Genomic DNA, 15,011 nt, shown 5'->3' with positions numbered 1-15,011 from the left:
TCAATATGTAGTTGTTTAATGTGATGTTTTATTTGACAAAAATCTTTACAAATTGAAATTAAGTACCTTACTGTGGTTTGACACAATAAAAATTCAATATTCTTTTAGATCATATCGTGTTTCTGTTGTTAACCAAATGCTGAACTGGAAAGGAGATCTCTACCAGAATTAACCCCCTACATCCCGTCCAAACCACTGACCGAATCATGAAATGAAATATAAAAAAGGACAAATGTGTATAGTAATGATATGATTACTTAAATTCATAAAGATCTGATCCATCTCTTATGGATCACGAATGTACGAGTGAAATGATCATTGCACATTTTTATATCACATCTTAGTACATATTTAGACAATCTTGTTTCAACCACTAACGGAAGTTTTATTCTACCGAAAGATCTTGTACCTTTCTAGTACTATCATGTGTTACGTTCAAGAAATGGACATATTATACATCAAAATTACACACCAGATCGTGTTTAGCTTGGTAATTAACATGCAGCCTGTACACTACATACGTTATTAATGTATGACATCAAGTAAATTTAATGTTCAAGAACACATCTATACATATTTTGGTAATTGTTGTTTTTGACTATACATCGTACTGCCCAATTAGATGGTTTGTATTGCAGATTCATGTAAGAATCAGACAGGTCTTTTAATAACGGTAACAATATGATACGTTGAGGAAAAAGTGGTAACTCTATATAACTGATGATATACTTTCAATGTACATTGAAACATGCCCTATATTGTAAAATGCAGAGGATCCTGGATGGGGAAGAAAGATTTTTTCATTTGAAAATTAGTTCAAATGTAGTGCAAACATTTCTTGGCAGTTTATTCCCTACATAACAAGTAAAGAATAATCTCCTTTCACAGCGCCACTACCCATCCGATTTTTACGTTAACATGTTCTTATAATACCCGTATTCGGTCATTGACTTATTGAATTACCTCCTCCTTTTCCACCCACCTCTCACACAGTCATTGGCCTGCATTGCTTGTTTTTTCAAAGGATTTTATTTGTCTTTGTAATGGAATGTGATAATTTTGAATTTTACATGTTTTCTTTGTAGTTTGTAAATGTTTTATGATAATTATCCATCACAAGAATTTGCTTTTAGATTCATGATTCATTAATACATTTGTTTTAAAATACCACAATTTCTTTACATATACACATGCTTTTGTTTATTCAGGTTAAGGAAAAGGTTAACGTTTTACCTAGAACACTACAATATTTCTAGATGTGTTTTGTTCGTTTTAAGTTTATTAAATAATAAAATCCGTTAGTGCATAGAGTTAGAGTTTGTAATTGTGTTTCGTGGTTATTTGTCATGTTGTTGTGTTTTTGAAACAACATGCACACCATTTTAGTTGAAATTTGTGTACTCTAAACCATTTTAAAAATTTGATACGAAAGGCATGCAAAAATACACACTTGATTGTCTGTAGACCCAGGTGTATAGCCAAAAACTTCATTTTAAGTAAGGATTTAAATTCGATAACAAATTATATATTTGTAGAATTGACAGTTTTGACCCTATAACTCAATGGCTTTTACACTCATCATAATTAATTATTAATTACATCAGCACTAAATGCGTGTCCTAACATTGTGGGTCGTAAGAAAACAATAAGAAAACAATAATATGCTATGTGTCGTGTATAATTGAAACATCACTTACGTTTTTGCCGGCGGGTGATGAAGTACGTGAATTTATTACTAACTAAAACCATCTTGACGTTTCTGACATAAATCATATAAAGTTTCATTTCAAGTTAAGTCCTCGGTATCATGAGGTTCGCTTCAAGTATGGGTTAGATTTGGTCACTCGTGGCCAGGCTAATGGAGTGGACAGTCATTACTTGAAGGATTAGGCACGAATTAAACTGCCCAACGTTAAGATGGATTTAAAATCTGTGTCAGTTTTGATTATTTCGTGGATTTTTGCTGTAAATGGATATTCTCCAAGCTCTTGTACAGTATGCAAGCATAATACAGCGTGTAAGCCACCTGCTTGTGTATGCTGTTCAGATGACATGCCGCTCCCCAGAAAGGACACTCCACAAATGGTATTCTTCACATTTGATGACGCCATCACACCTCAAGTTGCTGGTTTCTATAGACAGTTATTTGATTCTAGTCGTAGGAATCCAAATGGATGCCCAGTCTCTATGACTCTTTTTATATCTCATTCGAACACTGTCTATAGTTTGGTCAGGGAATTTTACCAGAAAGGAATGGAAATCGCTTCCCATAGTGTATCTCATGGACACCCGAAAACCAAAACGTTCAAGAGTGAAGCAATGAAACAAAAACAAAATTTAGCTAGAATGGCTAGGATTCCTCACACAAGAATCACGGGATGGAGAAGTCCGTTCTTAGAACCACTTGGAGATGCTCAACCAAACATGCTACAAGAACTAGGATATGCATATGACGCAACGCTAACAATCAGTAAAAAGACGCTACATGAGAAACCTCCTGTACCATTTACCTTGGACTATGGTTGGCCTTACGACTGTAAAATAAAGCCGTGTCCAAAATCCCGACATCGGGGGTTTTGGGAAGTGCCCGTTATATCATTAATGGATTATCTACAACGGTTTGATTGTGTATATGTTGATGGATGTAACAATCCCCCACCGGACGAAGAAGCTGCATTCAGATTTCTCTGGGACAATTTTCAGAGCTACTATAAAACTAACAGGGCTCCGTTTGGAGTAAATATGCATGCATCATGGTTTTTCTACCCGGACCGTTTGAAAGCAATGGATAGATTTATAAACGAGCTTGTGCAGATGGACGATGTCTACATTGTAAACGTGAAACAGGTGATTGAATGGCTTCGAAACCCGGTCGCACTTCAAGACCTTGCTAATTTTAAACCATGGGGTTGCAATTCCGGAAATAGTACGAAATCAGGAACACAAACTGCTTTTGATCTCCGAAATAAACAAATTGAACAGAGACTTAGAGAGCTTAGACAACAACGATTTGAAAAACAGGAAAAGGAATTCTTACAGAAACAACATACATGGGCGCTGCAACAAGCAGCGAAGAAAGCAGCAAAGAAAGCAGCAAAAAAAGCCGCAGCAAAGTATTCCGTGTACGGAAATATTTCTCCAAGAGTGCATACTCAAAATCAAAGGATGCTTCGTCGTCCAATATCAAATAGAACGCCAGTAATGACGTGGCAACAAATGCTGATTGCACATGCAAGGAAGCAGCATGCAGAGTCTCTGAAAACTTCTTTCCCTCAGAAGCGAACTGAATCTATACCTAAAACAAAAATTATCGACCCCTTAGCACCAAGACGCATGGTTCGTCCTGTAAACAAAATGAGTGACCCTAAACGAAGAGAAATGATGATGAAAGAACAACGAAGAATTCGTGAACAGCAAAGAATAGCGGCAGAAAATAGGATGAAGCAATCACAAAGTGATAAACACAGCACAAAGTCTGATACTAAAATGAACGTAGAAAAAGCAAAATTACAGAAACATTCGCATGATGATAATCATCAAAGTCCGAAATCGTCAAATAACGAGGCTGCAGGTCATACCAAAAAGGAAACTAATGTTCAATCCAATCAGAACAAGACACCTGCAAAAAAAACTTTGATCGTCAGTACAAATGTTGTTGCTAATCCGAAACAAACCACTCAGATAATGACAAAGCCAAAAAATGTTGTCATCATGCCGTTAAAGGCGAAATCTGAAACTAACAATAACATTGGATTGAATTCCATACATCATAGTTTAAAGAGTGCACAACTGGTACATCGAAGAATGCCTATAACGGTCCAAAAACCGAAACTTCATCATGCTGTTGAAGCGCCAATAAAACGTGAGAGAATCCAGTCTAAAAAGTCCAAACCGTCTACAAGCCTTATTGAGAAAAGTCGTAAAAATGCTGTATCTCTTAAAAAGAAAAATGTTCCAACAAAAGACCACACAAAAATATCCGGAATAAAAAAATCAGTGGCACCCAAAGTACGTCTAATTGGAGGTTCTTGGAATCTGTTTAACATGAACAATACACAAATGAAACTACCATGGAGTAATTGGATTCATGATTATGAACAAAAAGACCAAACACTCAAAGAAACCAACAGCAAATCGGAAAACAATCTTGTTATACCGCCAGCAAAAAGCATAACAAAAACATTTCGGCCACAAAACTTTGCCGTGAAAAGGAAACAGTTGTTTGCTCCAGTAAATCACAGAAAACCGACCTTTGTGAAAAGAAAATCTCAAAATACTCATATACAAGCTGAAAATGCGTTTTCGAAACATATAAAGCCAATAAGTTCAGCAAAACAAATGAGTATTACAATACAGAAACGTCCAAATGAAGTTTCGAATGCTGGTTCAAAAAATGACACTAAACACCTGAAACTGTTGAAACAAGAGGAGGCAAATTCAACATCCCAAAGTAAACATCGGAAACCTGTTACATGGCCCGGAAAGCGTGACAAGTCAACAAGAAAGGCCCAAACAAATATTTCCTCTGTACGAAAACAAAATTTCATCACTTCAAAACAACGCTTTATTTCTTCAATACGGAGACCATCTTTTATCAAAACAGAACAACAAAGGGCTTTCCTTGAGAAAAAAATTGAGGAAAATTTACATAACGGACATTCAGGAAAAATTACATTGACGAAAATTCGACCACAGAACATCACACGAACCGGAACAGACAGAGAATATTTACGACCCGATTTTAGCTTAACGATTGTGTCAAATAACACAAGGAATATATCCGATGTTGACTTGCCAAATCTAAACCTAACGCTAGGTGAAAAAGCCGTTAAACCTGCTATAAATCTGACACTTACTGGACACGGAACGCCAAAATACAATTCAAATCAATGTCAACAGGACGTTAACTGTTTTTTGCCGGATTGCTTTTGTATGACAAGTCAAAATCATTTCGGAATAAAACGGATTGAGATACCACAAATAGTGTACATCACTGTTGAAGGTGATATAAATTTCTTGTCGTACTCGAAAATGAGATCTTTGTTCAACCAACAAAGAGTAAATCCTAACGGATGCCCTATTGGATCAACGTTTTTCGTTTCGGAGGAAGGCACAAGCTATAGCTTAGCAAGAAATCTTCAGCGGTATGGGACAGAGGTAGCTATGAATGGAATTAAAATTGAAAGTTACGAAAATATCGATTCTTTAAAATCTGACCTAGATAAACAGATGGATAATTTTGCAAGAAGAGTTGGTCAAGCAAGAAATAAGATGGTTGGATGGAGAAGCCCTAACTTGGAAACACTTGGAAACGATCAATTCAAGATCTTGCAGAAGAAATCACGTGTTTATGATTCTTCGATAGTTTTGGACCGAGCAATGAAATCATTTCCTTTCACTCTTGACTTTGGACTAAAACAGTTCTGTTCAGATAAAAGAGACTGTGACATCGTAAATCATCCGGGTGTTTGGGAGGTCCCCGTCATTCCTCTTCTTGGTTTCAATCAATCAGAAATATGCACTCATGCCGACAGCTGCAAGAATCAACCACAATCTACTGAGGACACTTTCCAGTTTCTAATGAAAAATTTTGAAAAATATTATTTCCTTAATCGTGCACCTTTTGGTATACATTTAAAGCAGAATTGGTTCCATTGGTCGTACAGTAAAAATCTCGCTGGACTTAGTAAATTTGTTGACAAAATTTTGGAAAAGAATGATATTTTTGTTGTTACCATATCAGATATGTTAGGATGGATGAAAAATCCAACAAAATTATCAGAAATTGATAGTTTGTGGAAATGTTAAATGAATACACAATTCCTTCTCGGGTGGTATGATTTATTTTGCTTTTGTGTCTAGCTGCATATGCTTTAAGTTTTAAGTGGACAATCAAACCAATAGAGTCTGATTCTCAAAGAACATATATCTGTGATAACAATTTTCATCAGTAGGTCGTTGTGTCCAATAAATTATTTTGTTTATATTATATTATTATATTCAATTGTTAAGATGTTTATCAGAAATTCCATGACATATCCAGTGTCGCAATTCAAAGATGAAGTCGGCATTACTATTTCATCTCTTGAAAAAAAATAATTCTAAGGCAGAAATAATAATAATAATAAAGCAAGTAGACTTCTTCACAAACTACATTTAACAGTCATCAATTGAAGGTGAAGGAGTCTGTAATGGAAATAATCGCCAAGCAAAATGTTTAATTTAAAATTGCAGTGGATACATTCATAAGAAGCATTGGTCTTTCTTAATGTAGAGAAAAAATATTTGTTCGTCTGAAATCGAATGTCTGATTCCAGTCTTCTTTTTTATTTGCTCTGATTCATTTGTTTCCCGTCATTCTATTTTGGTCTTTTCAACCGATTTGAAAAGAAAATATTTATTTTATAAAGAGGAATTATAAATTTTAATATAATATACACATTCGAGAGAATCTATTCGACGATACTAGAAATAGTAAAAAAAACACTACTTGTATTTTTTGCTTAGTATGACATATAGTATCATATAAACAAACAATATCTTGATACAAAAAGATAATAGTTAAATAGTTAAAGGAAAAAGTCCATTTAACAAATGGCAGTATCAAGGCAAAAACCTGAAAGTTTGAAACAGACTTGGTACAGACATTTCCTATAGAAATAGTTGGTCAAACCAGGTCTTGCGCACTAAGCCTGCCATTAAGGTTTATTGTTTACGAAATATTGCAATAGCCAAACTTAAAAAGCAATACAAAAAAAAATGAATGTTAAAACATCAAGAATTATATTGCATTGATAAGCAGTTATCAGATGTTTATCTTGTTTTGTTTTGTATTTAAATCCACCAAAGAGTTTTAGTTTTGTGTTGTTCTATCATTCTTCGTGGTGTTAAATTCTCAATTAAGATACTATTATTTAGCTAATTAGGAAATCGTTAATTATTCACTAATTTTCAGCACGAATATCGTGTTCTTCATTTACAGGACTTTATATCCAATGTATAAGTATTTGTGTAGCCTGATTCTACTAGAACTAAATCATCGAAAGAAAACAAATTAATCGATTAATCATTTGTAATGAGATTTTAACCTACAATTTACATGACATTACCAGGAATGTTAGATTTGTCCCATTTCTTAAAATTAATGTTTTATCTTTTGTCTGCTTCCCTAATCTTTCTTACAGTTAACGATGACAGATGCTGTGATTATTACCAAATCTGAATAAATTAAGAAAGTCATGTATTTTTCACTATATTTGAATTACACTCGCTTTAATACTGGTAGTCCATTATTTGAAATTGAGACCTTCATATAAACTATTTCTTTTATTATCCTGGTCACTGGCATTTCCCTTGAAGTTCTAGATTCTCGAAAACTAATGTCTGTAATTGCCAAACATACTTTATTCCAATTAACAAAATGTCGAACAATTCCCAATCCGTTTATCATAGAGATATTTTTTCTATTAAATTTCATTTCGTATTCGTCAATTTCTTTATGAAGTAAATGATTGGAAGCAAATATGTAATGATAAATGAAAGAATATTACAATTCGCTACGATTGCCATAAATAGTTTCGCATAAAGAAATTTAATGAATCTTTTTAAATCTATTTCGTATTGAAGAAAAAAATAGCCAGAACAACACTTTTTCGGAGTAGTATACAAAAGTAAAAGTCAACAAGACCAATTCCTTGAATACATGTTTAACAGCAGGGAGATTTAAAACATACTTTGAAATAACTCGATAAATCTGTACTCAGCCAAAACAAAGACAAATTAAAATAGAATTAATGAGCCAGTAGGCAAAGGTCCTTCCATTTCCAAGAAATTCCTATTGTGCTACTTGTGGTAAAGATGGAATTATTGTTTCACCAAATTCACCTAATTAACAATGTAGAAAGTAAAAAGTGTTACTGAGTACAAAAAGTATAGTTGCCACTCTTTCATGTGCGTATATATCCCCATTAGCATCTTATGCATAGGACATGGAAGATACGAAATGAACAATCTTTACCGTTCATAAAGTCACCACGATTTATCCCCGAGGTATAAACATTTAATAGTTCTTCAAACTTCAAATCTTGCTACGAGGAAGAATGAATACACTTCTTAATTTTGACCAAAAGCTGTGTGAACAAATTTATTAACTCGTGGATCGTTATGGTGTATCCATCTGCACCATGAAAACTGAATTATTCAACGGGTCATAGTTTTCCTTTCCTCGTTTGTCTACCCCGGACTTGACTTTTTATGAGCAACTCGATGGGTGTTTCTAGAAAAGCAGAGGACGCTTACCCTACCGGTGCATCTGGTCCATGCTTCCGGTTTTTAGTGGAGTCCGAGTTGCTCATTTACTTTTGTTACTTTGTATGTATGATTTTAGTTACTTTGTGTTCTTTGTTGTGTATATCTGTTTTCCATGTCTGGTCTTTGTTCCTGGATTGCATTATTTTGATTACTGCTATAACCTTGGTTCTCCTGATTACTCTTTCTAAACGAATTCATAATCTTTTCTTGAAATAGATCTTTCTCTTAATAATTAAGGAGAATCATAAATCCTTTATAACTGCATTACACTAGGCAGTGCATGCTTTTTTTTATTAACAGTACCGTCCTTTTCTAACTGATACCATACTTATCATACTTTTCGTTATTCTAGTGAAGTTTAAAAGCATATAGCAAGGAAAAGCGCAAAATTGTATTGCTATAACTTTATTATAAAATTCTTTCGTGCTATGGGAAGAAAATAAGCTAAAACATCTTAAGCCTTTTCGGAAGAAAGTATCACATATTGATCAGCATATGTCAAGACATCACCCAACGCAATAAGGCAGTGCATCATCAACATACGTCTGATGTTAGCTACGCAAAAAAAAATCCTACCATGTTAAATCTACAATCAAGCATAGCTCGCATGACAAGGAAATTAAATATGCTTCGACTAAATCATCTGAAAATCTATATAAATACATTTAAACTGTGGATAGCTGATTATGTAATTCTTAGCATTCTTGTATTAACCATAATAATCAACACGAATATCACTGTTCCGTCCCTTATAATACTAGGAACTAGTATGCCCATTGGCCGAAAGTTTTGTCTCACTAATGTCTAAATTTGCATTGTTTGTGTGACAAAAACTGAGAAGAAATTTCACACTGTGAGAGACAAACAAGAAAAACCGTGGAATTTTACCTGTGTATCGACAATATTTCCTATAATGTACTAATCTGTTTGTACTAAAACACTAACAGATGTCAAAGTGACATTTAATCCAGAAAACTCAAAATATAAATCTTCGGGTTTGTAGCTATATTTACATGTTTGTTAGTCAACATGTCTTTTGAATACTAAACGGTTTTTGACGTTGAGAAATTGTTATATGATACAATGTGTGCGACAAGGCTGCCCAGTGTCATGTACTATTAAAGTTAAAACATATTTCGCCTAATGAGTATCACGAATTAAGTTTTTTTTATGTTTTGTGTTGATTCGTATCAGTTTCTGGGACACCATTATATCGCTGAATTTGCAAACTAAGTCTGTTAGACGAGAACCGATATTAAATGTGAGTGAAAGGAGTAATTCTACAGTTAATTTATTAAAACATTTATATTCAAATTGTATGTGTATAAAAACCTTCACAATTTACCTAATTTATCTTCTTATTTACATATGATATGAGCAGAAACAAAAATAATACAGTCGTCACTTGGTGTGTTTTGTTGGATATTCAGTAAATATTGCTGCGTTTCGGCAAGATTTCTTCATACAATAAAACCAATCGTGAGTGATCTCATCTTTAGATGCCTGTAAGGAATCGGCTAATTTCTGACTATCTACACAATTTACACATTTCTGGTAAAGACACAATGTGTAACCCTCCTTTATCAAGTCAAAACAGAAAACAAAGCAGATGAGCTTTTCGTGGTCCCGACACCCTACATTCAATAGCTGTATTCATATTTAATGTTACGCTTCAATAATTGTAACATAACGCTGGTAAATGTTATCGGCATGACAAATGAGCGACGTATTTATATGGAACGCCTAAACTGTCTGATGAGATACACATTTGTTTACGTGTTGTCAATTTTATATTACTTGCTGTGGTTTTATAATTACATGTAGTCATTTTGTATTTACGTTATGTAGGAACATCTTTACATTATTTTACGCGAACAACGTACAATACCGAGAAGTTAATCAAGCAGACGATTGTCACCGGAGTTCGACGGGAACTTACGAACTTCGTTTGTAAACAAATCGTCCCGTAGAAACCAACATGGCGGATATTAGTATGGGATTTTCCCGTAAGGATTTGTTACGCATGATTTAAGCAAAAAGCGACTTGTTCAGGGAGAAGCCGTTTGGCTAAACGAATGAGCAAGTCATTTAAGACAATTTAAACGTCGGTAGGTGTCAATAAAGTCGTAGAAAATATTTTTATTCAAATTTTAACAGTATGTTATTTATGTGACGCCGAGTATAATGTAGATAATTTAACAATGATTTAAATAATTGACAAGTATTCACGTAAAAGATCACATTGGTATAATATAGGGCAGTTTTCTATTTAGAGAGCTATTGGAATGCTCAGTAGCCCACTTAAATTTGTATTGAAAGTGGAACTGGTCATTTTCAACTAGCTATAATCTCCTGTCATAATTGATTGTTTTAGTATTAGGTGTGAAAAATTTAAGTGTTTGAGAAACGTGAATAAACCGGAGAAATACTGTGGACAGTATTTTTTTAATATGACATCAAAAGGAAAATAAATGTACAAAAAATAGAACATAAAACATAATGAAACTTGACACCTCGACTGTCAGGAACAAAGTGACTAACCTTGAGTCACATGACAAATCAGACGCACCTTTAATACAAATATTTCCAGCTATTCGATGAAACGCAGGAAAATTTCAATATTAATGGTTGTGAACAATTTCTTTTCTATGTGATATTATCAGGCACTTATTGTTTTTGTCAAGGAAGTCTATTTATAGACTGAAAGATCGTCGGCAACCAAATTACGTAACCACGGTAGACATTTCCACATACAACTACTAAAATAACACTCCGCAGTTTATTCTCCTTGCAAAGTTTGCGTAAAGATATCACTCCGTCGCCGATCATACTCCATGTCAAATATGTGCTGTTTACTTTACGTACGACATGGGCGTGTAACAATATTAAGGCTATTTAATATGTAAAACTGCAAGATTTCAATGATTATATGATAATAACTATTTTGACGCAGGGAGTTGGATTATTTTGTCAAATTGACCCGAACATTCGCAGGGGGGGAACGCTAATTCGAGATTTGCCTATTTATTTCTCTCAAATGAAGATGTCGGGAGCTTCTAATGACGGATTTTCGGAGCTGCAATGTAACCTTTTTTTTGTAGTAAGTATAGATTACAGTGGCGGATCCAGGGGAGGTTGCATGGGGTTGGCACCCCTCCTTTTATTGAAAATTTCATGTGTGATTAATTTGATCCCAGGAATTTAACTTCTGTAAATAAAATGCAAGCACTGTGTACACATATGTTAATTACTACATGTACATGTACATAAATAATATAAAATGGTACACACACATGTACTTGCAAACAAAGAAGCATTTAAAATAGAAAATAAACAGAATTGTTAAATTATTATAATTTCAAAGCAGAGACATAAACAATGTCTCTGTTTCAACGGTAAGGATGAACGGAGGTCATGTGGCATATTCATCACATTCAGTAGGTAATCTTGAACTATCAAAAAGGAGGGGTATCCAGTGAAATAAAGTAATGTCCTTGGGATGCGAGTGGACACATGAGCCATGACATTACACATACACTTGTACATGTTCCTAAAATCCAAACTTCCACACCGACCATAGACCTTTATCGTATACCCTATATCACACTCATAGACCTATATCGCATACCCTATATCACATACCGTATATCACACTCCTAGACATATCTCATACTGTATATCACACCCCTAGATTTATATTGCATTCTATATTACACCCCTTGGCCAATATTGCATTCTATATCACACCCCTAAACCTTCATTGCCTTCTGAATATCACACCCCTAGACTTCTATCGTACACGCCTGGACCAATATCGCATACCGTATATCACACACCTAAACCATTTCACGAACCCTATATATCACACCCACAGACATATATTGCATACCTTATATCACACGCTTGGACCTATAGGACCTATATCGCATTCTCTAAATCACACCCATAAACCTATATGGCATACCCTATTTCACACCCTTAAATCCATTTCAAGTACCCTTTATTAACCAACTACCCAAAATATGCTAAAATATGTCAAAAACTGACCAATTGATATGAATTCAAACTGGGCATCTATACGGGGCCAATATGGATGAAATCAGGGCCAATACGGCATCATAACTTCCGGTGTTTGACACCGCCATTTTGAGTTAGGATTGGATTTCATGTATTTTGATCACCAGGACTAAAAGCTGCAGAGAAAAGATATTTAAGACTGAATAATGCAAATAAATCTACATTTTCTTAGTAAAACACGAAAACAAATCATCTGATTGAGTTGGTTAATAAATTGTCAATAAATATGTAATTTCATATTGGCCCTGTTATTGGTTTCGGTCAATCATATTGGCCTCGACAGCCGTAATGGCCTTCGACGATGCCTTGGGACCAATACGACCACCTCGACCAATATGACAGACCTCAAACCTATAACAGGGCCAATGTGAATTTACGTATTTATTAACATATAATACATCACACCCACAGACATATATTACGTACCTTACATCACACGCCTAGACCTATATCGCATTCTCTAAATCACACCCATAGACCTATATGGCATACCCTATATCACTCCCCTAGACATATATATTGCATATCATATATCATGCCTTGCACAGAACACAATTGAAGAAAATTTTGTATAGATAAAATATAAGACAGAATGAACATGACATGCACTATTCAGTATGGAGTTTAAAGAAATAGTAATAACATGTACATGTGTATTATATCCATGTAAGTCATAACTGATTATCAATATGGTTCTTTTTTAGTACATTGTCCAGATATACCAGATGCATTTATTTAGAATGCAGATCATAAAGTGAGAAACAAGATTTTCATGACACAAGAAAGACAGTTGTGTTAGAAATTCTGTGGCCATGAAAGTGCATTAAAAATGTGTTGGATATCAAGGCTACCAAAAGTAGACCTTTTCTAAGAGCTGATTTTCATGGACATTCTTACATGGTCAATGTACTAGGTAAGTGTTGAAGGTATACATTATTTATTCAGATACTTTGTATGTACACAGGTATTTAAAAATTTCAGAACTGGTAATATGTATGCTGTTTTTATTGCTAGTGTACAACAGTGTAGTCATATTTCTTAGCAAAATTTGCAGTTTACATTTGTATGTCTGTGAACAAGAAATTTACACTGAAAACTACAAAAATACATGTGCATGTACTCTAACAATGGTTACTGGCATCTGCATATAGTAATACATGTATCTAATTTGTTTTCTACTTTACAATGTGACATTAATTGCTCACAGATAAATCAACATTCAGGGATTGATCCAGGGATTTTGAAATAGAGGTTCAAAAATCATTATAAATCAGCGGGTAGCTAAAATCATACATGGAAGAAACCCTAAAGCAATATTCTTAGCAAGCTTTCCATTTTCTGTATTTAGAAGGTTTTTGTCTGGTAAATGAAATTTCTTTTAAACTCATCACTTCAAACCACTTTTTATGATCTATCTGGTTATGAGGGGATGTTGTTTTAACAATGGCAGGTGAAAAGTAACCTGTTCCACTCTTACTTATGTTACCTGTTATTAATAGTTATTGAAACAAAGATGTGCTCATGAAATAAACTGTACATTTTTGTAAAGTTTGTTATGTTATTTCAGATAAATTTGAATTATTTTAGAGAAAGAAATGTTTATTTTTTAATTAATACAGCTGATAGAGATATTAAAAGAATAAAACCTTAGAACGCTGAAATATAGTAGATATATACTATATTAACATTTTTAATAAAGGACAAAAACTATGAAATAATGACAGAAATATTGTTTGCAAATGTTCAATCGACCAGTATTGATCACTTAGGGAATATTGACCGGGTGGTTTAAAAACCGGTAAAAACCTGGTACTGTTATAACCACCCAACCTTTATTTTTGCCTGTTTTGCACGAAATTATATGTACATGTAACAATATTTCCCAACAATAGGTTGTTTCTCCATATCATATGGTTAAAATACATGTATATTTTCATGAATTTACATTGTAACATTTTGCATATATCAGACACTGTTATGATTGTTTTTTCATTGATTTCTTTTTCGTGTTTATCACTTAGAAGTTTCACTAGATGAAGTGAGAAGAAAGCAAAGGTAAAACAGACAATTTCTGTGCTGGGACACTATTTAAGCATGAAACAAAGTTCATGATTCTCAAGTCTGGTACATGTATGTGTAGCAAGAAGCAGCTGTAAATATATATGTCAACATCTCTTAATAAAAAACTATAAAAAAAAACATTAGCACTTATATATTTGCAAAACATAAGAGTTACTTGAATTGTAATCTTATACATATTTATAAAAACAATCATGCAGAGAAAAGTGAAAGAAATGCATATACATTATTGCAGACAGACAGGTATAGAACACTCAGCAAATAGTGATTCATCATAAAAAGGTGGTACTCATGAGGTATGGGTTCACTGGTAACTTTTGTTTTGGAGAGAAAAAAAAGATGGATTTATACTCAAAGTGCATGTGTGATTAAGACATCATATTCCCTGTATTCACCACATACCACTGACTTTCCAACTTAATTGGAATCTTAAATTGCTCAAGTCTATGAGCTACAAAGTTGTTTTTAGGTTAATGATCTTTAAAATACATAGTAATTTTTACAACAGGAGTTTTTATCCTTGTTTGAACTGAAAAATTCCTAGA

At 33.8% G+C, this 15,011-nt stretch overlaps 1 protein-coding gene across 1 annotated transcript; it reads left to right on the top strand.

The window, feature by feature from the left end:
• Nucleotides 1-1,776: 1,776 nt before the first annotated feature.
• LOC148622278 (uncharacterized) lies at nucleotides 1,777-5,989 on the top strand. The gene has a single exon (XM_088572025.1). It carries the CDS (start codon nucleotides 1,918-1,920, stop codon nucleotides 5,806-5,808), a length of 3,891 nt encoding a protein of 1,296 aa, XP_088428151.1. The 5' UTR covers nucleotides 1,777-1,917; the 3' UTR covers nucleotides 5,809-5,989.
• The last annotated feature ends 9,022 nt before the right edge of the window (nucleotides 5,990-15,011 follow it).

Source organism: Perna viridis, chromosome 3, assembly GCF_037379345.1.
Source record: "Perna viridis isolate PV_CMFRI_1.1 ecotype Kerala chromosome 3, ASM3737934v1, whole genome shotgun sequence".
Classification (NCBI taxonomy): Eukaryota; Metazoa; Mollusca; class Bivalvia; order Mytilida; family Mytilidae; genus Perna; species Perna viridis.
The sequence above is the reverse complement of the archived record's forward strand: the minus strand, read 5'-3'. Positions and strand labels throughout refer to the sequence as shown.

Coding starts and splice junctions, on each gene's coding strand:
- LOC148622278 (XM_088572025.1), top strand. CDS start 1,918: ATGGATTTAAAATCTGTGTCAGTTTTGATTATTTCGTGGATTTTTGCT.